At 40.7% G+C, this 24,061-nt stretch overlaps 1 protein-coding gene across 2 annotated transcripts in view; it reads right to left on the bottom strand.

Annotated features, from left to right (window-relative positions):
- Positions 1-2,012: 2,012 nt before the first annotated feature.
- The window catches only part of rai14 (retinoic acid induced 14), a 39,904-nt gene continuing 17,855 nt past the window's right edge, over positions 2,013-24,061 (bottom strand). Inside the window, exons 3-21 of one of the 2 annotated variants that reach the window (XM_069163946.1) lie at positions 21,644-21,774; positions 18,395-18,483; positions 18,044-18,108; positions 16,836-16,893; positions 16,524-16,594; positions 12,660-12,766; positions 12,335-12,519; positions 11,653-11,678; positions 11,206-11,292; positions 10,677-10,766; positions 10,324-10,458; positions 9,705-9,806; positions 8,322-9,026; positions 7,461-7,942; positions 6,933-7,101; positions 6,659-6,826; positions 6,259-6,417; positions 5,421-5,486; positions 2,013-5,009 (exon numbers count right to left, since the gene is read on the bottom strand). In XM_069163946.1, the coding sequence (XP_069020047.1) occupies positions 4,923-5,009; positions 5,421-5,486; positions 6,259-6,417; positions 6,659-6,826; positions 6,933-7,101; positions 7,461-7,942; positions 8,322-9,026; positions 9,705-9,806; positions 10,324-10,458; positions 10,677-10,766; positions 11,206-11,292; positions 11,653-11,678; positions 12,335-12,519; positions 12,660-12,766; positions 16,524-16,594; positions 16,836-16,893; positions 18,044-18,108; positions 18,395-18,483; positions 21,644-21,774 (2,982 nt within the window). In that variant the 3' untranslated portion in view covers positions 2,013-4,922. The remainder of the gene's footprint in view (positions 5,010-5,420; positions 5,487-6,258; positions 6,418-6,658; positions 6,827-6,932; positions 7,102-7,460; positions 7,943-8,321; positions 9,027-9,704; positions 9,807-10,323; positions 10,459-10,676; positions 10,767-11,205; positions 11,293-11,652; positions 11,679-12,334; positions 12,520-12,659; positions 12,767-16,523; positions 16,595-16,835; positions 16,894-18,043; positions 18,109-18,394; positions 18,484-21,643; positions 21,775-24,061) is intronic. The other variant, XM_069163954.1, reaches the window with a different exon arrangement.

A 24,061-nucleotide genomic window follows, 5' to 3' on the forward strand; every position in this document is an offset into this window, starting at 1 on the left:
TTTTACAGGCTCTGTTTTAAATTATTGTCCAAGCAGGGGTAGAAACACAAGGAATACAAATAACACAGAAATTAGATCCAATATCTTACTTATGAATATTTAAATTAGGGCAACTTTGCTTCCAAATTGTCCAGTAACGAATTATTATTTTTATCACAAATAAATCTGCAGATTACTTCTCAATAAACAGATTTTTTTTTTCTTTTCTCTAGAAAACAGTAGAAAAGCTAAATATAACCAGTTTTCTATCATGTAAGACAAAAAAACAAAACATTTTTGAGTAGTTGCAGTGAGGGAGTCTGTCATTTCCGTTTGAAATATGATTTCATTAATCATTCAGTTATCTGAAAATTGAATTATCGATAATTGATAATAATCAATTTAATGTTGGATGAATAACCAAATACAAACACAGAAATGACCAAAATATATGTTTGACGACCTTTCCCCCCGCCAGATATCTTCACATTGAACCATTTGAGCAGAGTTCATGCTGCCACTCACCCACTGCAGCCCGGGATGCTTGACAAATATGGGCCCTTACTGGATTAGGATCACAGCACCAGATCTCTCTGCACTAACCCCTGAGGCCTGAGGGCAGAACGTGTGGGAAAGCAAAGATTGACAGGAAGTTGTCGTGTAAAGGCAGAGGTGTGTGTGTGTGCGTTTGCCCACCGGGCAGAACACAGAGCCAGGGCAGGAAACGAAGTGGTTGTGCCACCGGTTAGAGGAAACAGAGCGGCAGATAAATTACTCGGGAGGCAGGCTGGCTGGACTTCTGAGAGCTGAAGTTGAGTGGACATTGAGGGAGGACAGAGTGTTGACATGGAGCATGGTGGGTGCCTAAACCAACAGGAAAACAAACAATGCATCTTATAATTTTTTATATTGGCCGAGAATTTCAAACTCTGGGGGTGTTTATTTCTTCTTCTGAGTTTGGAGGATGATCAAGAAAATGCATTTGCAGAATCCTTGACAGATTTAAAGAAAAAAAACAACAACGTGTAACCGGTGTAACGTTTGAGCCACTGCGAGAAGCCAAAACGGCTTCACTGTGACTTGGTGTGAGTCCTTCATGTCTCTTGAGTGGTAAAACACCTCTCTTCCAGTACATATCTACTTCTTTGGATATCTTCCGATGACGCTGATGGAGAGCCCGGATGACACGAGATCACAGCACAGTATTAAGATAGTTTTCATTATGAACATGCTTTCAGTTTGTGATGTTTCTTCAGTCATTTATTTCACCTTTTTTTTTTTTTTTTTTTTTTTTTTTTTTTAGTTTCCCATATGTAAAAACATGTGAGCTGGGACCACTTTATGGGACACGTAAGGGATCCAGTGTTGGCAACGGCTGCCATCTAGTGGCCATTTTAATTGCCCGTTTAGTCTTCATTCTGCTCCAGCTCTTGGCCTTAACACAAGTCACGTTGAAGTAAATGTTTTAATTACTCTCACATGAACAAAGAAAACTTGTGGTAGCTTCTGTCAGTGCTGGCAAATGTGAACTGAAACAAAGTAGTCTCCATCTGACTTAAAGCCCTGATTTGTGTCTTATCATCTTGTTTACCCAGAGACAATGGTACTTGAGAAGGGGTATTTTTTTTTTTTTTTCCCTGGGAATTTGTTGGTGAAAAGCCAGTTGTGAAATCTGTGTGATTTGGGAGAAATTTTCTTTTTTTACTGGAAATGCTGCCGATTTAAAAGTGGCAAATCCTGGAAATGCTTAGTTTTGATTTGTTTAAGTTTGCCTGGAAAAAGATGCGTCGGAGTCGCGGTTTTGTTTTAAAATGTGTATGTGTTATTCAGACTCTTGGCTCTATAACGGCTTGTAGAAAACAGGGAAAACTGCAAGACGAAATAATGAGACCACAATTTTTTCAATGACTACAAACTGTGTATTGTAGTAAATGCTATTCAAGTTTCAAAGTGGGAAACTGTCTTGTTTAGCTATAATCAGGCCATTTTTAAACATTGTGGTTTGTATCAGGAAGGAAATACAAAACTCACAGTTGATGGTACAGTATCTTGAAAATTTATTAATTAAGGGTAAAATGCAGTTGGCAAATGAGCAGTTTTTTTTTCTTTCTCGTCACCACAAAACTGTTAGTAAATGAAACAACCGATAGAGAAGCCGTTTCTTTGTTTTCCCTTTCTTGGTACGAAACATTTCAGTCAAGGCCTACAGAAAGAAAGAGGAAGTTGTTCATGGCGTCCTACAACCGAAGACATGCAAAGGCTCTACTCGGGGTCAAACAAATCTCTGTGAACTATTTAAAAAAAAAAAAAAAGAAGAAGAAGACGGTCAGTCACTCGGATACAAACTCATTTAATCGGACTCCAGTCAAACAGTGTTGGTGTTGTTTTTATTCTGAACGGTCTCCAACACTGTTGAGCAGGAAGGTCGCGTGGCTCTAAGTACAGCGCTAAGGCAAAGGAGTGTGGTGTGAAAACAGTCCAGAGATGCGTTTGAAATGTATCCTCGAACACTGTACAGTGTGTTTCTGTACCTACCGAGGGGCACTGGGAGAGACAGAAGTATTACAAAGCAGAAGAAACAAAAACATTCCAGGTAAATAAATTAATAAAGATGGCACAAGGAAGCCTGGTGAAATTACTAGAAATAACACTGTGTGATTACAGGCACGTGACAGGAGAAGTCTTGTTTTACGTGAAACGCAACCTTTTGATTTCGGCCAATTTATTTGACATGCTCTTTAAGTAAGAATCTGCTCACAAAAGACCAAACCGTAAGAGAAGACGGGAGAGGAGGACATTTAAAATCTCACTATCCACCGAGTCAAAAGGACAAAAATATTCAGCTCGTTCTGTTGAGCTTGTGTTACAGTTGAATTATTATTATTTTATTTTTTTTCTACAGTAAACAATTAAAATCAACTCCTTTTTATATGCGAAATAAGAATAATAACAGGAAAATATACTAATGCGGGTGTCACTAGAACAAATAGTGCGTCGTTATACTCGAGGAACGTTTCTCATTCACACAAACACACACAAAACAAGGCCATCAAAAACACAGCTATCAAACCTCTTCATCAAAGTACAGTAACTTAGAAAACACGACATGGCAATACAATTCAGTAAAATATAGTTTTACACAGTTTTGCCGAATAGGAAAATATCACCAAAAAAAAACAAAAAACCGTAGGATGCTTTTTTTTCTTCAAAGAAGTGCGACCAAAAAAACATTTGTGTGGACAAAGTCACATGACTTGTTCAGAGGGCACAAATAATTTAGATTGTATCAGGAAAATGTGGACAACATTTTGAGCAGAATTCAAATAACACTAACACTGTTGTATCATAAAATAGATACTATTAAAAGCAGCGCCAACTCTCTTTTATTTCTCTAAGTGCATGTTGTAACAGACACAAACTCACCGTCTCCGTTGGACTGATCAGTGCGCACATTAATGTTTACGACACAGTACACACAGGACTGAATGTTTGATTTATCACACTCGTGCAACTGCGTGTGATTTAAGGTTACTGCACATTCTCGGTGTGGCGTCAACGTGCGCGTACTGAAATCATTAATTTGGCTGGTGCGCACAGGACAGCCGCTCGGTTCATCCGAGTGGATCGGTTGGGCTTGATGCGCAGAATCTTGTGTGCCGGGCTGCGGTTTCCCAAAAATAGCTTCCATCGTAACATTTATGACCTTCATGCCCCCCATTTACACCTGGTATAAACGCGTGATCTGGATCCTGACGTGCGTGATCCATTACCCCTCCTTTGCTTTTTATCCTGTTGTTAAAACGTGTTGATTGTGCCTCGCGATTTCACACCGACCTCTTGTGTTTTCCCAACGTTTGTGGAAGACTTTGGCACATGTATTTGGAGGTGGATTTGAGGCTGCCATCCCCAGAAATCTGTGTTATTCTGTTAAAAAATACGCAACTTCGCGTTACTTTTTACGATTATTAGTATAAAAAAAAAAAATATCTGTAAAAAAGTTTCGAAACGTTTTGAAAAGCTGGAGCTTAAAATAAAACACCCAACCGAACAATACTTGTTTAAGGAGCCCACCAGGGAAAAATTGAACCATTCGATCTGGGAAAAGTACTTTTGTTAATTTGATGCTCCCCACAATGATTCGACTTAGGTGGTGCCCAAAATGACTTGTGATGCTCGTGAAAGCCCTGAAATCAGAATATGCAAATTAGGTATTGATAGTTTGACATGTCAACAAACGGGGCACGTGCCCAGGTAAAGGGAGGCCAGGCTACTCCCTGGGATTTTTTTTTTTTTTTTTGCTGAGCCGCCATTAACATCAGTACCTGTAGTCTTTGTCGGGTTTGGTTGAGTTCGACGACATTAAAAGTCGTGCCACCTGATGAGGTCACAATGTACGGATTGCACTCACACCAGCGAAACTTTGTGGTACAAAAGTGCACCGCCTTTAAATATGGCGGGGTTTATATAAACGTCACTGCTGATTGGGTAACACCTGTGACACGCTCGTCAAATAAGAGAAAAGGAACCTCGAAGCCTCGTTTTGCACCGTTTAAAAAAAAAAAAAAGGACACGTTCAACCCGAAACCCCAAACTGTAGATAAGCGGCGCGCGCCGTTTTCAGATTGAACATCTTCCTGGTTGAGCCAATCGCGTGCGAGCCGGACTACCTCCGAACACGGTCCGGCTCACGCGTTTGCATTTGCCGCGTGTCGTCACGTATCCAGTCGAGTTACCCGGGTACAGATCACGGGAATATCAGGTGTACATGGGGCACAAGATCTTAACGGGTCAAAAATGACACTAGCAAAAGGCAACGAACACGACTGTAAACCAATTCATTACAAACGAGTACTCAAGGTTTATCCAGAGGCACCGGGTGTCGGGCTTTCTTGTCATCAGTTTCAAGACGACATGCTTTTTGGGGAAACCGTTCCCGGTGAGTCTCAGCAGGCCTCCTTGGCTTGGCTTGGCATCTTGCACATCATCAGAATCTGCTTCAAGGCTTTCTGGACGTCCTCGTCCATCTGACCCTGAAGGCACACGGCGCAGGATCAGCGATGAAATAAAATACCAACGTCTATTTACATGAAATATATCAAACTCCCCGTTGGCCTCCAGTGGCGTTCAGTCATTCCTGTAGGTTTGGTTTGATGTGAGCAGGTTTTAAAGGGGAATTACTTCATGTTTGCTCGAACCGATGACAAATTATAAATAAAATAAGTAAACATATTTCTTTCCTCAAATAATGTCCTTGTTGGTCTGGATAATCCACACGCTACATTCACGTAATCAATTTGAACCACGTTCATATAAAAAGACTAAACGTGTAAAGAGGCAAAATCCTCTTTTCATAATTTGGGTGGTCTAGTCCTTTTAAAAAAAAATTAAGATTGGCAATCTGTAGTCAACTAAAAAACAAACAAAACAATAGATGGTTTTACCTGAACCGCGTAGAGGAGGTGCATCCTGTAGACTGACACTATTTCATTGTGCTGCTTCTTCGACTCCTACAAAGAAAACACGAGCAACAAACTTTATTACTGAAAGATAATTATAAAGAAAGAAATATTGATATTGTACAGAGCCCTTGGAAGGTCGGAGTTAGAATTTTTCCTGACTATTTCTGCGTAATGTGTAATAAGTTAAGCATATTTTTTTTTTTCTGCTGAGACAGACCGGAGCTTTGGTTGTCACAATGATGTCTGTGACATCGTGTCCATCACGCATGTGGACCTCATTTTCATTTTGAAACTATTGTAGCAGCTTTAATCGGATCAGAAACGCACTGAAACCAGCCAAGAACTCCACCACCGCCGCAACTGCTTTAAGAAAAAACATGCTCGACTTCAACGTGACCAAAACGCAGCCACCCAACGCTGGTCGCTGATTGGCCGGTCCTTCAGAGTGGCTGAGCAAACGTTACTTTGAGCAGGGTTTCCAACTGACGCTGTGAGCAATATAGTCTGGTGAAGCCAGGCTAAGATTCAACCACAGAAACAGCCGGAGTCTGAATTATAATCGGTGAGGGGAACGTAAGATGCCCCGAGAAATCTCAGAATGCCCATAAAAAAAAAAAAAAAAACTGATGGAGGGGCAGATATTGCCCCCAGTGACTGAAAAAAAATTCTCCGAATCCTACATTAAACCCATCATTTTTATTTTGAATCACTAAATTACATTTTAATTTTGGGGGCTCCGTAGTGTTGATGGGTCACTTTTGTGTCTCAAAATGGGGAAATATTGTATGTTTTATTTAACGATAGGTCGAAGAAATCTTACTGCCAGCTGATACTGCAGTTGTTTGATTTGTTGCTGCATCGTCTCGAGCTGCTGGTTCTGCTGCTGTCTCTTGGAGGGGGAGCACGAGCTGTAGGAGAGCTGTGATAGGCTGTTTAAGGCGTCCTTCAGTTTCCCCACCTCCCGAGACAGGTCATCTATCTGGAAGGGAAAACATAAAAATACCACAAAAAAAAATCTGGTTAATTCAACAAGTAACTTTTAAAAAAAAGTACAGTTAGTTTGATAATGTGAAAAATACAACAACAACAAAAGGCTTTAACTAGACTGACTGCATTAAGATTGAATGTTTGGGTAAACTCTTGCTTATATTACAAACAACGAACAAATCGTGTGGCAGTAAGTTCACAGTCGGTGACCGTTCTTCTAGATTATTACTGACCCTCTTGTTCTTCTCTCTCTCAGATGCGACGTGGTTCTCCACCAGCTGCTTGAGCTGACACACGGCGTCCTGGGACTCCGCCAGTCTGGAGGTCAGCGTCTGGTTCACCTTCTCCCTCGTCATCATCAGCTCCTGCAGGGCTTCCCGCTCTGCACCATTATCCCGCGCCTTAACGGGTGGAGAGGTAAGTGTTAAAGACTGGATGGCTTTAAATGATTCTATAATGTTTTCTAACTCTCCGCTGTGAATATCTTGTTTTGGTTTCTCCTCCCACCTTCTGCCAGGCGTCAGCCGCCTCCAGAGCCATCTCGTCCTGCTTCCTGAGGGCCCCCTGGAGGAGCTGCGTCAGATGGTTCACCTCGCCCTCCAGCTGCTCCCGCATGGTCTCGTGCTCCAGACGAGAGACTGAGTCATCTGGAGTGACGTCTTTCTCGGTCGTCAGCCTGTTTGTGAAGGAGATACAAGAACCACTTGTGCTCAAGTGCATTTTATTGTAGCAGGCAAAAAAAAAAAAAATTCAACTTGATAACCTTATCACCAGAGTAGGAGAAACCATCTTGATAAGCGTTGTCGCTGCTGTTGCAGCTCCAGTCTTTTCTGCTCACTTGCATTTGTTAATTTTTTAACATACCTTAAGAAACGTGCTTATAATCAGGTATTTCAGAGGCTCCGGTTACATTTTTGTCGAAAAGTTGAGCTCAGTCACCTTTTTTAAAACAGGATATGTACTAGTTCTGATGTAATCAATGAGAGGAACGATTAGACGGAGGCCGAATACTGAAAATGTTTGTTCTCTCCCCACCTGTTCTGAAGAGCCTCCAACTGCGTGGTCTTTTGATGTAGCTCCGCTCTCAGGGCTTCTGCTTCGCTTTCCAGCTCTTTGATGGCGTTTCCCAGAGACGACATCACCTGCGTGTGGTCGGCAAGGGCGACAGAGCTCTGTGCCTGAGCCTCCGCCTCCAGCCTCAGCTGTGAAATCTCCTCTTGCGTGGCCGAGTACTTCTTCTCGGTCTCAAATAGCATCGCCTGCAGCTCCTCCACCTTGCTGTTCAGCGCCTGCACCTGTTGCGGCTCTGAGGAGGGAGATGAGGCTGCGCCGCCCTCAGCTCGGGCCTCGGCCAGGTGCTTCTGAGCGGCGCTCAGCTGACTCTTGGTTTCGCTGTAGGAGTGCGACAGTTCCAGCAGGCGGCGCTGCAGGCCAGCAATGACCTCATTCAGCTCAGCCTTCATCTCTTCAAAGTCTTTGGCTGCAGCTTCCACGGGCACGGTGCCCCGCAGAGCCTCCTGAACAACGCGGAGGAATAAATAACAGCACGAATGAATAACCGGAGAGATGAAGGGAATGTGCCATTAGAAAAGAGAAAGGAAGTAGACTTAAAGAGCAGTTTAATCTTTGCTTCTCTTTACTTTCATTCTGATTTAGCCAAAGTTCACTTACAACAACTAATGCAGCCTCGAGCCGCCTGCTTCAAGCATTAGACGAGAAACAAACTAGAGGTTTTATATAATTCAAGATTTTTTTTTTTCAACCTACACTGACTCAGCTGATACTGCTTGAGTAACTGAGGAAAAATAGTTGTGATTTTTTTTTTTTTTTAATTCGCAAAACTTAAAAAGTATATAAAGTTGCGTTTTTAGTCTTACAGAAGAATCCTTTATTCACCTGCAGTATCCTGACTTCCTCTTGGGCCTCCTTGTACACCTCCTCCATCTGTGCAGTCATCTGTTCTTTCTCCTTGATGGTCCGTGTGTCCTCCTCCGTCCTCCTCAGCGCCTCCTCCAGCTGTCTGATTCGCTGCGCTGCCTGATCTTGCTCGGATCCTGATTGGACGAGCTGGGACTTTAGCTGTTTCACTTCATGTTCGAGTGTGGACGACGTGCTTTCCCGGACCTCCTGCTTCTCCATCGGCTCACCTTCTCCCATCTGTGCTCTCATATCATCTACTTCCTCCATGGCTTGGTGGTATCTCTCCTGAGTGTCCGTCAGCTTTGCCTGCAGCTCCGCCAGACTCTCCATCAACTCCTCTTCTCTTCCTTTCTCTCTGACGCTTTCGTCCTCCTCTCTTTCTCTGCCGTGCTCCGGTTTCAGCTGAGCTTGAAGCGAACGGTTTTCCTTCCTGGTCTCAAGCAGTTTTATCTGAACGCTCTCAAGTGCCTGTCTCAGCAGTCTGATCTCCTCTTCGCTCCCTCCTCTTCCTCCTTCACTCTCCTCTTCCTCGACTCTGATTCCGCCCACCTGGGTGGTGGAGGGCACTTGTGGCAGTGACTCAAACTCATCCTGGGTAGAGTGGAAGGAGGAGTTGGAGGCCATGCTGTTTGGGCGACTGCTGTCCTTCAAGTCCTCATTTCCTTGCTGGGACGGATGTTTCTGTGAGTTAAAGGTTGCAGCATGAAGAGAAAGAGTTAGAAAGGGAGCATGGAAATCTAAAAAATCTCACAAACAAAGCAGCAATCTCTTGTACGAGTGAAATTATTGTGGCTGAAGTCTGTCATTACATGGAGGAGTTTGAATTGTAACATTTGTAAAAAGCTATATGGAGATTCCTTCAAATAAAAAATAGTTTACTGTGTGTAAAAGAAACAGGAGTACAGCTTCAATTGATGACCGCATTTACATAATTTATTATTAACAGAAGATTTCTTCAAACACAGTAGGAGCAGGACGGATGATTCCATTTTTTTTAAGACAGACTTGAAACAACGTGAACCTGTTCTATATTTTCATTTGTTCCTTTTATCCTTAAAGTTCATTTACATGTATTTTTATTTATTTATTTACATGTTCTATTACTACTATACAATAACTACATTACTTGCTCATTGCCTTGTTATAGCCACAGAGAAATATAATTTTTATTTGTAAGAAAAAAAATCATCTGCGAACTCTGAAATCCCTCTTTTGCTGTAGTATAAGTTATTTGCCTTCACGTGAAGAATAGGAAGCATTAATTGGTTTAAATATGCAGTGTGCTGCCGTCACTTTGAGTATGTTCGGTTATTTGTTTATGGTTAAACTCGTGAGTATGAGAGTGAGTGGGTTACATACCTTCAGTTTGCCTGCAAGCTGCTGGTTCTCCAAAGTGAGAGCAGTAACCTTGGCTTGAAGAGCAGAAACCAGAGCTGCAGATGCTGTAAAACTTTGCTCGACCTGCCAACACACACACACACACACACACACACATTGATATGCCACACGGAAGTATAAAGGCAACGTTGAGGACCACAAGCTACCTGCTGAAAAACAACGCGAGTCGTGACACGTCTTGAGCTTAGGTTAGACCTCCTTCAAGAATGCCGAAGGTGAAAAAGTTCAGCAGTCTTCTGTTGTCGGAGTACAGTACTGAACTTAGACAAGTAGTGTTGATTTAAAACTTTATAATGCATAGAAAAGAGTTAAGATTAATCAAAGTTCAAAATATCCATGTAAGAATATCTATCTATATTTAACTTAAAACTTGAATCAAAGTTACAGATGATCTATTTATAATTTGTTTGTATAACAACAAACATTAGCTGAATGTGCAGCCCTCTACAATGTGTGTTGATACTCTCTTACTATGATGTCATTAACTTTGCTCAGGTATTTTAGTTATAGTTAACACACCTGGTTTGAAATCTGCTCATGTGTAGTATAAATAACTGTCGCGTTATTGATAAATAATCACCTTGGTATCCAGCTCAGGACCAGTCACCGTCTCCACCGTCTGCTTCAGGTCTTCGATTGTCTCCAGCAGCATGTTTCTCTGCTCGTGGAGCTTCTCGACCTCGTCTCTCAGTGCCGTTCCTCTAATTTCATCCTCCTTTGAAAGAAGGGGAGGAGAAAGGAGCGACGGGTGGCGGGAAAGAGAAATAAAAACACACAGCAGAGGGGAAAAAAGCACATCAACGCTGAGGGCAAGAAATGATCTGACTGGTACACGACATTCAACAACAAACCTACATGGAAAATACAAAGTAATGGCTTGGGCAGTTTTAATATTATTACATTTGTTAACAGTGTCTGATGGTTTTGTATTACCTTGTAGTTGAATCTCTTGGGAGTGTCACTTTTGCTGGATGCAGGAGTGCCGGCAGATGTAATGACTGAAGGAGAAGAGGGTCCAGAGCTCTGAGTGAAGAGTAAGTGAACAATTTGTGCATTAATTTCCCCCATAAACTTCAACAATATTCGATCAGCAGTGTTAAATACCAGTAACTACTTTTATGTTTATAATTTAAAACCCAGTCTACATAATTTAAAATGTTATTATTTTATTATGAAACAAAGTGATGCAACAATTTAAAAAAAAAAAGTTATTACTGCCCTAGATGTTTACTTAACCTAAACTTTGGTAAACAAAAGACAGATTAGTACATAAATGAAATGAGTATACTAACAAACACCATAATTTTTTTTTAAGAAAAATGAATTTCCAGTCCGAAAACATTGAATATACACAAACACTCTTAAACTGTACTCGTGACAAACTGCAGACATGCATTAATATTATTATAAAGAGTGGCACAGTGATACAAGCCGACAGGTACACAGAGAGACATGCGTTTACCTGCAGTGGGCTAATGGGAGGTGGAGGTGCTTTTCGTTTTTTGGGGGTTGTGATCCGCTCATCACTTAGCTTAGCAACTTGATCATGCTGAGGAGCCAGCAAAAAGAGGCAGAGAGAAAAAGAAAGGCGGGATTCAGTGCTGGTTAGTAAAAGGAGAGTCAATCACTCAGTGCTACGGAGCGAATTAGGTTTTGTTTTTCAAAAAACGGCAACTAAAGCTGAGAAATTTGACACTGACACGTCAGAGAAGCCGACGTTGAACTACAATTTAAGTTGGCTTGTATTAATCATTTTTCGCTCTTTTACCCATGAATCCTCTTCTAGTAAGCAAATATTTAATTTAGGACTTGTCATTAATACTTGATCGGCTGTGTAGTTTCATTTTTCTTTCAGCAACTTTAATGCCTTTATGCGAGTAAGAAATCAAAAAATAGACTGATGTTTCACCTGAGGACTTCTAGGAGACTTGGCATCTGTCAAAGGACACAGGAAGGACAGCAAAAGTGGAGAGCATGTTAAAAACTGTAATCATTTAGGCTTTCTCTTTCAGTGTCAAACATTTATCTACTGTAGGTGAACATTCATTGAGTATAGCAGACACGAAATAGCACAAAAAAAAGAAAAGAAAAAAAAAAAGGAACAGTAACCAGAGTTCTCCGACAGATGGCAGTGTTGACTTGGTGTTTAAACCAGTGCAGTACTAATCTCTACCTCACAGAGGCGGTATGTCTGTGTGTTTGTTTTCTATTGGTACTGATGATGTTGTGGGACAAAAGGCCTGAGAACAGTAACATTGAAGGGCACCCAACAAGCAAAGGGCTGGTCCTCACAGCATCAACCATTAAATGTTAAGCTCAAGAAGCTTTTTTTTTTTGGTTACAGTTGGGGTGAGGACTGAGGTTAGGCACGGGGTGAGTCTTCTGGAGAAATAACCCGTCAATGCAACGCCCTTAAGAGATGAAACAAGTATACATGTCTCCAGCAGGTAGAGCGACATTTAACTGCCCATAAAATGTACAATCCCAATCCATCACCGTCTTCTGTCTGTTTACTAAAGTGGGGGAGGGGGGGGTCACACTGCCCTTTTGTTTTCAACTGTATGTGCTGTGCGTTTGTTCATAACTCTCACCTGAGACCGGATGTCTGTTCACAGCAGCCATGAGGGCAGTTTTGGCTTCGGGGTTGCTGGACAGCTTGACGTAATGCACGACGTCGTGGCCCTCTGAATCGACAGCTGACAGGTCTGCTCCTCGCTGAACCAAGACTTCGACAGCAGACACCGCGTTCGACTCGGTTGCAAGCATCACGGCCGTCCTACGAAGCGTAAGCGCCCAGGTGCATATGCACGAATGTACACACTGATCAACAATTCAACGTCTACCCAATATCCAAGAACAAGTCGCACATGACATTTTCGGTGTCTGAGTGTGCGTGTGTGCTGACGGCGTTTTTACCTGCCGCTGCTGTCGGACGTGTTGATTTCAGCGCCACAGTCCAGCAAAGCGCTGCAGACTTCAGCATGGCTGTGTTTGGCTGACAACAGCAAGGAAGTGAGGCCGTCCTTCGGGATGAGCAGACGTTGTCAAAACATTAGAAATGACTGAGATCGTCGTATAGGGGGACCACAAACCTACATAACCCAGAATTATATGGAGACACACACCCATATACAAGTTATCTAGTATGACATCAGGATGTGGGCCTTGACACGGAGTATGGTAACTATCTGTGTGGTGAGAGAAAGCTCACATTCATGTGAAAACAGACTGAACGTCTCCCTCTGAACATGCATTTCCCAGCAGATAGACAGAGAAGGGCAACGCTGTTCTTCTTTCTACAGCGCTGTATGTTCTAGAAAGAGAGAAATATGAGCAAAGGAAAATCCCCAAATGATAGCACTGCTGTTTTAAATGAATGGGCTCAGTAGAGTTTATTGCTCCGAGTTGGCCGACTACAGCAGCACTTCATGAAACATCCCACATTTTTCACCAGGATTGATAGATCCTAACCCCAAGTATGACCCTTAACCTAACCCCAGCCTCATGTTACCAAAGTCCAACCCTAACTGCCGATTGGTTAAGATTGTTGAGGGTGGCGTCCAGTCTAGAAGAAGCTTCTGCCTAAAAAACAATCTTAACCGAGCCAATATTAAATTAGGAAATTATAAATGTGGCTAGAGAGAGTGCTTCGAAGGCCGTTTTAAACACAGCATATCGAATCTATGCAAAACAATAAAGAACTCGGTAATAAATTGTATTAACAGACATGTCCACAAACCATCTGTATTGTTAACAGTGTAAGTTTAAAAAAAATAAATAAAAAAAAGTCTTGTTCAACTGGAAAAATTAAAAGAACTTTGGGAAACAGCAGAGTGTGTCAGCGTAGTTGTGTGTTTTATATTACAAGGCTGCTGTTTCCACACATCACAGAGAACAAAACTATGTTCTGGGTTCCTCTGAGCTCCGTTAAAGACTTTAACAGCCCCGTGTCTGCTCTGCTCAGTCTGGGTTTTAACTTCTCTGGAATCTGAAAGACAAAACTAATTTTGTTCTTCTCCGTGTAATAGATTCAGTGTGTGTGTGGATAGATGCGGGTGCGCAGGTGTGTTACCACTTATGTGCCTGAATGTGTTACTTGTTTGCAATTTGCTGTCATGCTGTCAGTTGTTTAAAAGCTAGATTACCCAAATTTGGGCATCAGTGTATCGCCTGGGCAGAGCTGAGGTGGGGAAAGTATGCAGCAACAATCACAACCAAGTTACAGTTTGAGAGGCCTGTCGATCAAAAACATACGGAGAAAAAAACAAAAAAAACATGACTCTGTTTGAAGCCGAATGCACTTCTCATGGAACAATATTGTCAATATTGCACTTGGACACACATTTGCTGAGTTGAAACTGGCTTTAAATCTTAATGTATTTTGAGTAACGGCATCTTTCGATCCAAAAGATTCATTATATGAACAATTTAATCTCCAAACCAAAAACTCTGAATCCTCCCTTGTGGTCAAACTGTAGCAGAGATTAAATGTATGTATTGTTTATCTTGTTGCTGTAGTTGGACTGCAATTAAAATCTATCATCAATCTATTGTGAATTGTGAAAGTGAATATATTATTCCCCCTCCCTCCCCCACACACCTCCACCCCCACTCCCAACAAGCTCCTCATTCCCAGGCTGTGAATCATTACTACAAACCTGAACCCAGTAAACTAATTACTCCAGTACTGGTGAAACTAATTAAAGCACTCACTAAGTTACTTCCTTGTATACTTTGTTTGAATATCTACTCATGCTTTATTTTTTATCTCGTTGCGAACTGTAATTTTGCCATGCCGAACTCTTCGGGCTATTCATCATTCATTCCCCAAAGCAGGACAGAAGACAGAATTGTGAAGTAAACTTTTAAGCTATGATAACCACTAACACTTTGTAATAGTCTGCACTTTCACTGTATACTACAGGCTCACTTTATGCATAATCAAGTTTTTCAGCAGTTTAGATTTTTGTATTTTTAGATTTTGTTTCTTATTTTACTGCAGCGCTATATTCAGCACTCTGTGGCTGTTTCTTGTATTATCAACCGTTTTGTCGAGTAAAGAAAGTAGAATCTTGTTTATTTCTGATTATGGAGTATTGGAATCAATACTATAATGTAAGAATGTCTTCACAAGTAAAAATCCTGCTCTGAAAATGTTGCTTAAGTAAAAAGTCTGTTAAGTGTTCTCTGTAAAATATACTTAAAATATTAAAAGTGAAAGTACTCAAAGCATAAAAAAATACCGTAGTGTTACACAAATATATATAATTAGATCATTATAACAATAGTTATTATTAATCCATAGACAGCATTTTAATGCTGTAGCTGCTCGAGGTGGAGGACAGCTCAATGTATATCATTGCATCATATTTTGTAAGCTTATATGTATGTAAAATTGCAATATAAAAAATATCTAGTAACTGAAAATATTAAATAAATGTTGTGAAGTTAAAAAAAAATAAAAAAAAATCCAGAATTTCCCCTAAATGGATTAACATTTTACCGCTGCCTATTCTATTGTTTTCCAAGAGCTTTTGACCAATCCAAACCCAACGCGCGGATGAAAAAGAATTACGAGGCCGTGTTTATGAATTGTGTCATGTTGTTTTCCGACAGCAAGCGTATGGTTTTACAGTCGGATAACAGTCTCTGAGCACAATTTACACATAAATCATTTTCTACAAACATTGTCCGACTTACTGTATGTTAGACCAGGCAGATGTTTCTCCGTTTCTTTCTACGTCTTGCTGTGTGTTTATTGAAGTCAAAAGTAGATCAGGTACAGATACGCTACAGTCCATTGGCCAACAAGCTGGCATGTTCCGCTCAGAGCAGAAACGGCAATATGTTCCAGATGAATTCTGAGTTTCTCTGTCTGCAGCATATGTCCACCAACAGGAGACAGAGCTGCTTAAACCTCACACACACATTTGCAGATGATCAAAGTGACATCACACTTTCCCTTGCTTCCAACGGGAAACGGCGTTAAAGCACTTTCTTTGGAGTACAACAACATGACTGCCGTCTTTCACGTGTAAATTTAGAAAATACACATTTTTGAGTGAAATGCAAAATTTGGTCGCGCAGCTTAGAAGTAAAAACGCCCGTGGAGGCTCACGATTGCATGTCGCATCACTGCATCAACGTCTATCCCCCTCGAACGTGATAATACAAATTTAGAAGAAACGGGCGACATTTTGATTTCCGTTCTCTCACTTTGCTTTTTCTTTTACAAGCTTACAGACAGACACACGTACAACATTTTGGGCTCACGCTCCCCAACCGGGTAAAAACCACAGGCATGGAGCGTCACTGCAATGGAGACCACATGTCTGCGGCTTGAGTTCCCACAGTACGCTGACCTTCTACTTCACGCAAACAAACAATGTACAGTAATCAATCTTAAAACAGGACAAACGAAAGGAAATGTCCGTTAACGAAGATCCAACATACCGCAGATTAACGGTTGAGCAATTAATTTCCATTTTAAAGTATATTTCATTTAATCTCTTCATAAACTTCAAGAGAGAATACAGAGTTGCAGACAACACTAAAAACAAGGAAATTCGATTGACAGCAGAAAAACACAAAAGAAAGCCAAAGCGCAAAGTGAATCCTTTCAAGAAATTCCTCCCTGGAAATATCACGGCAGAAAGTGATATGAATGAGACTCGGTCGAGCATATTTGTGGTCTTAGTTCTGTTTCAGAGCCTCCTTCTATCATGCCAGGAAAAATAAGTCTGGGGAGGAGAGAATGGAAGTAATATTAAAAATACTTACTGCGTCTTTCAGGTTGATTGGACTTTTGAGTTCACACAGCAGTTGGACAATCTGGATGTTCCCACTGGCAGCTGAGGATGAAATAAAACAAGAGTCAGACAATGAGAAAACAGGATTATGTTCGATTGAACCTAACTGGGCCGAAATGACGTTTAATCACTTAATTCCAAATATGGTAGATGGTTTTATCCACATAAAGTTAGATCTTAAACCTAATCTCGCAAGATATTTTCCCACGTCCTTCTCCAAGCAGACCGACCTTCAATAAAAGCACTTTTATATAATTAACTCTCAGATTACAGAGACACTCACCAGCGTGATGGAGAGCGGTCTTTCCTGAGCCGTCTACAGCATCGATTGGACATTTACTCTGGAGGATTGTAACAGGAAAGTTGTTTTGTTAAATAAAACAGGTGTCTGTGACATGCAATACATCTAGTGCTGTGTATATTACCAATGTAGTGAATCCCTACAGTTCACTGAGAGACCACAAACACGCCAAATAACACAAACTACCATATTATCATGGAACAGTTTGGTTGTCAGCTGTTTGATCTCTTAAGAAAAATAGTACACACATAAAGGAATTTCCAAACAACTGATGGCAAAATATGTTTATCACTGGTGCTTTAAATTTAATTTTTTTTTTATCCGACGTTAGATTAAATTTACCGGAGATGCACACGCGTAGCAAACAATGTATTACAGCAGTTACATGTTTGTGTTCTTTTCTCTTTATAGTTTACAAACAGTTACTACCTCCTTCAAATGTTATGAATAGTGGCATTACTTATTGACAGCACTAAAGCAAGTCGGATAACAACTAACAAAAACTCGGGCAAAAATGCATTACAACTTGTGCTGTGTACGAGCAGACAGCAAGACTAGCGTGGATGTCAGACCAGCCGGGATGCTGAGCTGCTGCTGACAGTCATGAGATAGTTTGGTCAGCAGATCAGAGCAGGAAGAGTGTGTTTGTGTGTGTTTGTCCTCTTGCTAAGATCTGCTGATCTGTACGCACGCATGCACGCACACACGCACGCACACACACACACACACACACACACACACACACACACACACACACACACACACCCAGCAGACTGAAGAAATGAAGCAGCGAAACTGCTTTCAGGCATCTTAACAAAATGGTCAGACTGTAGGTTTCATCTGGTTCATGTGCTTTCACACCTTCTTTTATTTGCTGCTCTGAGTAATGCATCCAAGACAAAGCAAAGTCCTGCTGTGGGACACTGATACACACTGTCCTTAAAACACTCTTAGTTTCATATTTCTAGTGCTTTTTGGTGTAAAATACATCTAGAAATTGCATTCAACGAAATACCACTCTGTTATTGTCGGACCACATTGCGTGTTATTATAAATATCTGGCTTGATAGCCTGCAGCTAGTTGTTGTATTTATTGTACAGTTCAGGGCATTAAGAATGAGTGGTGGCCCAGGACCTTAAAAACGGGGATTTTATAGAAACAAAGCCTCCTTCACTTGGGGGCACCTTACCTGAATGAGCTTCCTGAAGCACTCCACATGATTGTTTTTGGCAGCCAGGTGTAAGGGAGTAAAACCTGAGCATGGTTTTAAAGAAAGACCTTAGTTAAGAGCTTCATGAGGCCAAAGATTTTAGTGACAAAGTGGTACAGTCATACTTGAAATAAAAATGTGAATTCTTTTGAGTTTTGTTTTGTATAAATTGGACCTAAAATATTATCTTAAGTTAGTTTTAAGTGCCAGACAAGATTAATACATTATACTTTATCATTTACAGTATTTAAAGAACAAATGTATCATATTCATGCACAAATACAGAAGAGTCTAAACAATTCTCGTATATTCTATAATTAGGATACATACCAGCAGCATCAGTGATTGACAGGTCAGCTCCATGAGCCAAGATGACAGATAGGCAGTCTGTTTGACCACGAGCAGCTGCTACATGAAGACTACACACACAAACCAAAAGAAAAGAACAAATTAGAAACACAGCACTTTCACTTTCAGCTGGGGGAAAAAAAAGATGTTTCTCTTTTTACAGCTTATACACAAAGAATTGTGCAGCATTAATAATGACCTCATGCTACATTCGTGAGAGTAAATTGAAAGTTTTGTCAAAAATTCCCCTTTTCTGCCAGTCCTATCAGATAATGCTGAATATTGATCCCTCGCTGTCTTTACGAAGTGGCATTACACGAAAAGGTTCTGCATTTACAGAAATACATATATTTGCTTTCTTGCCTAACATTAGATAACATGATTGCATCACTCTCACATCTGTCTGTAAAATATGGAGCTCTAGCCCTAAGATTTTTTAAGAAATCGTATTTCTTTAATTTGTACAAAAACCAAAGTGAAAAAAACAATTGTTTGTGGTTTTGCAGGGGATTAACTTTAGGCCGGCTCAGCAACTTTTTACAGTCTGTTGTTTTGCCGTTGTTTTTTTGTGTTAACTGGTGGCTTTGTAGGTAGATTGTATGACCTTTGGACAGAGCATGGGTAGCCTTCATATTTAGCATGAAAGCATAAGATAATATTGACTTTATTAATCCCACAGTCGGGAAATTCGGTCGTCACAGCAGCAAGAAAAAAACAAAAAGTGCACACAATATGAACAAATTTACAAATACATATAAGATAGATACAAAATAATTATTTTAGAATAAATACACACACACACACAGACTATAGACACACACACACAATTTTTTTTTTTAAATTAAATTAAAAAATACATAAATAAATACAGTTTGGGATGAATGAGATGTTCTCATCTGACCCCCAACAAGACATTTACATAGTGTAAACAAAAAATGTCAAACTATTCCTTTGAAGTCCGAATATTGAAGCTTTCAGTTTTGTTTGACGGCACCGATAGTGATAAGTTGTAATTGTGGCTGTGTTTACGGATGTCTTCTTAGACTAAAGCAGAGCCCCTCCTCACTGAGGAGAGGAGTGAGCCTGTTGCCACGGCTCCGCCTCCCCTCTAGAACCAGAAACTTAACAGATATTTATCGAAATGAAAATCTTCGAGATTATTAACATATTATGGGACTTTTAAGGTTTTAACAAAAAAGCAGGAATTGAGCAGCCGCCATAATGAGACAGGAGCAATATACCGGCAATGTTACAGTGTGCCGACAGTTTTCACGACATGAACTTACCCACTGAACCGTGTTATTTTAAGTATTACAGGTAAAGCACTGCCTTGTGTCCAAGAATGTCATAAGTTAATATCAGCCTTTATGCAAAAAGTGCTCTTTGTCTGACTTGTTCGTGCCTGTTTGTGCATGTATGTAGCAGAACATCAATACAAGCCCTTTCCACCTCAGCGAGCAGAATGAAAATAAATAAATAAATAAATACCACCACACATGCTCAGCCTTCTCTTAGTGTACGTAGGACACACACACGCACGCACGCACACGTGCTCACAACTATGCCCACTTTTCTTTCAATCAGGTCTTATCACCATAGAGATACTTTCGTGTGGACTCCTCCTTTGTGCCCCCTGAAAAGATTGGAGCATTGCGATTCCAAACCACCACATTCATCATGATTTACAAAGGCTGCCAGTCTTCATCTTTCTGCGTGTTTCTGTGCTGTACTCGCACACAAAGAGAAGGTCAAGGATGTGAACTAGTGGTGGAATACTTTTTTTTTTTTTTTTTTCCTTTTTTTTAAACCTTTTGAGGGTTTGTTTCAGCATGTGAGAAATCTGCATGTGTGTCTTGATGTTCCTGGCACTGGGTGAGCTGCTCAACACATTGAGGTCAGTGGGTGTTGTGTTTCAGAAAAAAGAAAGAGGTCAAATATTAACACTGAGCCTCTGTGTTATCAACAGTCTCAGCTGATGAGGCAAGCTCCGCTGCCTCTGCAGAAAATGAGCTGGCTTTCAAAACACTGAATGCCAAGGAGGCTGAGGGAATAGTTGCAAAATGTCAACCTTTCAAGAACGAAGAAACAGACATATTTTTAGATTGGCCATTCATCTTTAACATTGTGCGGTGGAGCATGAAAGGAGTTACATAAACCCTGGACTTGAGGACTTGAGGACTTGAGCGTATACTGGAGTGGAATGTGTAATTTTTAAATTGTAAAGACAACAGAAAAATCACAGCGACTACAGGTTTACTGGACACTTCATTTACCAAAATTAGGGATGTCACGATGGTGGAATTTTAGTTGACGATTAATTGTCATCCAAGATCATTGCAAATAATGACTTGGCTGTCTTTTCCTGTTTATTTTATGCCACTATTATAGTTTAAACCGAAGCCATAGATTAATTATACACCTTCTGAAGGAGAAGAGCCTGTTTCTTGTCATTGATCATTGGCATATATCGTTTAAAGAGTAATTTTCTTTTTGTCCTTTAGACTTTGTATAAAAAAAATTCACAGGGAAGATATGACATAAATAACAACCTAAATATACAAAGAAACGGCCGACACTGACAGGTACCAATAAACTAAATAAAGAATGTACTGAGATGGCGCTAATTCTTTGCTTGTGCCATTAAACCACAGCAGAAGCAGTAGATGTGACAAACCTCGAATGGTAGAAAACAACATGGAAATAGTGATGAAAATCTGACATTGCTGTTAGTTTCATCCAGCTGTTTTTATACAGATGAATGGAAACAATTTGAATAATTATGCAAAATAAATTGCGGTAAGCTGAAATAATTGTAATAACAGTCCTAACTACGATCACGCAATTCCTCATCCAACCTTTGTAATGTGCAGCCTATTAGATATTACTAAATCATTGTCAGCTCCACATTATTCTGGCTTCTGAGTTTGCAGCATTGACTCTGTTTTCCCCCCAAACTCATCCTGGAGAAGTCACTGCAGACTGACTCTCTAAATTTCAACGAGTTGCTCTGTAGAAGTCATTGTTTTTGCAGAAGTTATGTTGTGACTTTACTTTCTTGTCTCCATGGAAAAGTCGTGTCTATTGATCTAAAGGGATTCATGCCCTGATTACGCAAAGATATGAATTAATATACAGCACAAATATGTTCTAAAAAAAAAAAAACTACGAACCAAATCTGCACCGAAGACACGTTTGTGCATGCTTTGTGCAGATAATACGAAGAATGCTTACGCTGATTTTCCTTCGCTGTCCAGCTTTACAGCATTAGCACCTTTCTTGGCAAGTAAGGATGCCACTTTCTCCACCTCGCCATGTTCCACCGCAGCGAGCAGACGCTCGTCGTTTTTGTTCCACTCGTTGACCTGGAGGACAAAGAACCAAATAGGAGAAATAAATCAAAAGATGCTAGAGTAGTAAATTAGAAAGGGAGGGAAAAAACATAATATAGTAGACCAAGTAAGTATCATCAAAAATATTTTACTGACTTAAAGATATTAAATTTGTGTTTTCTTTAGATTTTTGGTGGGCCTTTTATGCCTTTATTTGATAATAATGTAGGAGATAGACATGTAATGTGGGGAGACCCGCAGTAAAGGTCCAACCAGCCGGGAATCAAACCAGGAACAACTCGGCTACCAGGTCATCTCTCTCAATACATTCTATGAAATTATGCTGCGTCAGATTTACCTTTGCTCTAATAATAATAATAATAATAATAATACACGCTGATTGTAAGCGGTCATCAGACGTTAACAGGCGCATTAGCAAATCTTACTTTGCTGTCAAAATGGCCGAGATGCCCTAAATGTGAGAAATGTTTCTCAGAGGAAGAGAATGTTTTCTTGGCTCTGCGGTGGCCCCCGCAAAACATTTGTTTTCATATGTGAGCACGCGCACGCACACGCACGTAAGCAGCATCCAAAGTGAACATGCTCGCTGACACACACATCGGCAAACCAAATGGCCCCACATTTGTATCACTGACAGGCTGCTCAGATAGAGAGAAAGCTTGGAGAATGATCTCATACAGAGACTATCTTGCAACACAGCAGTCTGATGGTACAAGATACAGAAGAGCTGGCTTAAAAAACACACAACCCATGGGAACTAGGAAAGATGCAACATAGCAAAAAAAAAACCATATTTCCAGGAGAATCAACAATATTGAAGACAATAGAGAACATGTTTAGAGAAAATTATATTAAAGAAGCAGGTTGTAAACGTTTCCTTGCTCTGATAGCAGAAAATGGGAAGGATCTGAAGGCACGGCTCCCGACATGTCTACAACACGGGTGCATTAGTCAGCAGCTCTCCCAGCAACCACCTGTGCATATTAGGATGCAGTACGGTATCAGATTTGACCTCATGGCCGATTGACCTACACGTGACAAGGAGGGGAACTCTCTGACTCCATAAATACCTGTAGTGGCAAACTGTACCCTATTTTGGGAGAGCAATCAGCCAACATAGCGATACAGGGTGCAAATAGCTTCGGTGGCAAACACACAAATGCAACCACGGCAATACATTTTGCACAGCTGGTGGAAAAATGCAGGGCTATAAAAGTCCTTTCTGTCACAGCTAGGATGACCACTGAGCACTGCAGCAGAGGCCACAGGGTCATTAGCATAGATCAGTGAGGAGGTGAAAAATACCACACACACGCACACACACACACACACACACACACACACACACACACATACACACATACACATACACATGATATCTATAGCTTCTAGTGATCCAGGCCTCAAAGCACTATGGCATGAGTTCAGATACTATTTTAGAGGTGTTGTAAACTGAGATCGTCCTCTGGCAGATTGGAAATAACAGATTGGTTAAAAAAAAAACATTCAGCTGAACACCAACAGAAACATGTGAAAAGGAAAGACGAGTCTACCAGGTGTCCTGCCAAGTCTGTGAGCTGAGGGTTAGGTCAAATTAATCAAACTAAATACAGGCTCAGAGAAAACTTTCCCTTACAACACATGTACAGTGGTAAGCATGTTAAAGTCAATTAGAAATTGTGCAAGTAAAGACGACACACAGAGCATTTTGTTAAGAAGCACTAAATGTAAACAAAACCTCTAGTTTACAGCAGAGAAACCTTTCAGTCGCAGTCCTCTGAGGACTCCCAGCCACTACAGTTATGTCCTTATAAACAAAACTGTGTCGGCAGATATGTATGAAAACTCCACATATTAGGTGGTCACGAATCACGAGGGTTCATTACATGGGCAGTTTTGCTTTGATTTCCAGAACATTGAGTCGTACATTTTATTGCATGTTTGGGCTATTTCACATGAAATGTTTGACTACTTGTATTTGTCATTGCAACTGCTGTATTCGTGACATGTTTGACTGTTATCTAGACGACTATCTGAATTAATCCTTACACAGAATGATGAATCAGGTCTTGGGCGGCTTACTGTTACACAATTTTCAGGGCAACCGAGAAGTCAGGAATAAGTCACTACTGTATGTCTGTCACTAAGATCGGTACGCAGTGAAACATGACACAGGAGTTCGCTGAAGTTATAATGGACACATCCCATATGGTGTCGTGGTTAGGATTTCTTGTTTACACGGAGGAGGGCTGGATTTGCCTGCCAGTTTGCTGGTATAGAAAGTCTCATGATTTTCATA

This window comes from Embiotoca jacksoni, unplaced genomic scaffold, assembly GCF_022577435.1.
Source record: "Embiotoca jacksoni isolate LCO1_2020_lvr unplaced genomic scaffold, fEmbJac1.0.p SCAF_10, whole genome shotgun sequence".
Taxonomy (NCBI): domain Eukaryota; kingdom Metazoa; phylum Chordata; class Actinopteri; family Embiotocidae; genus Embiotoca; species Embiotoca jacksoni.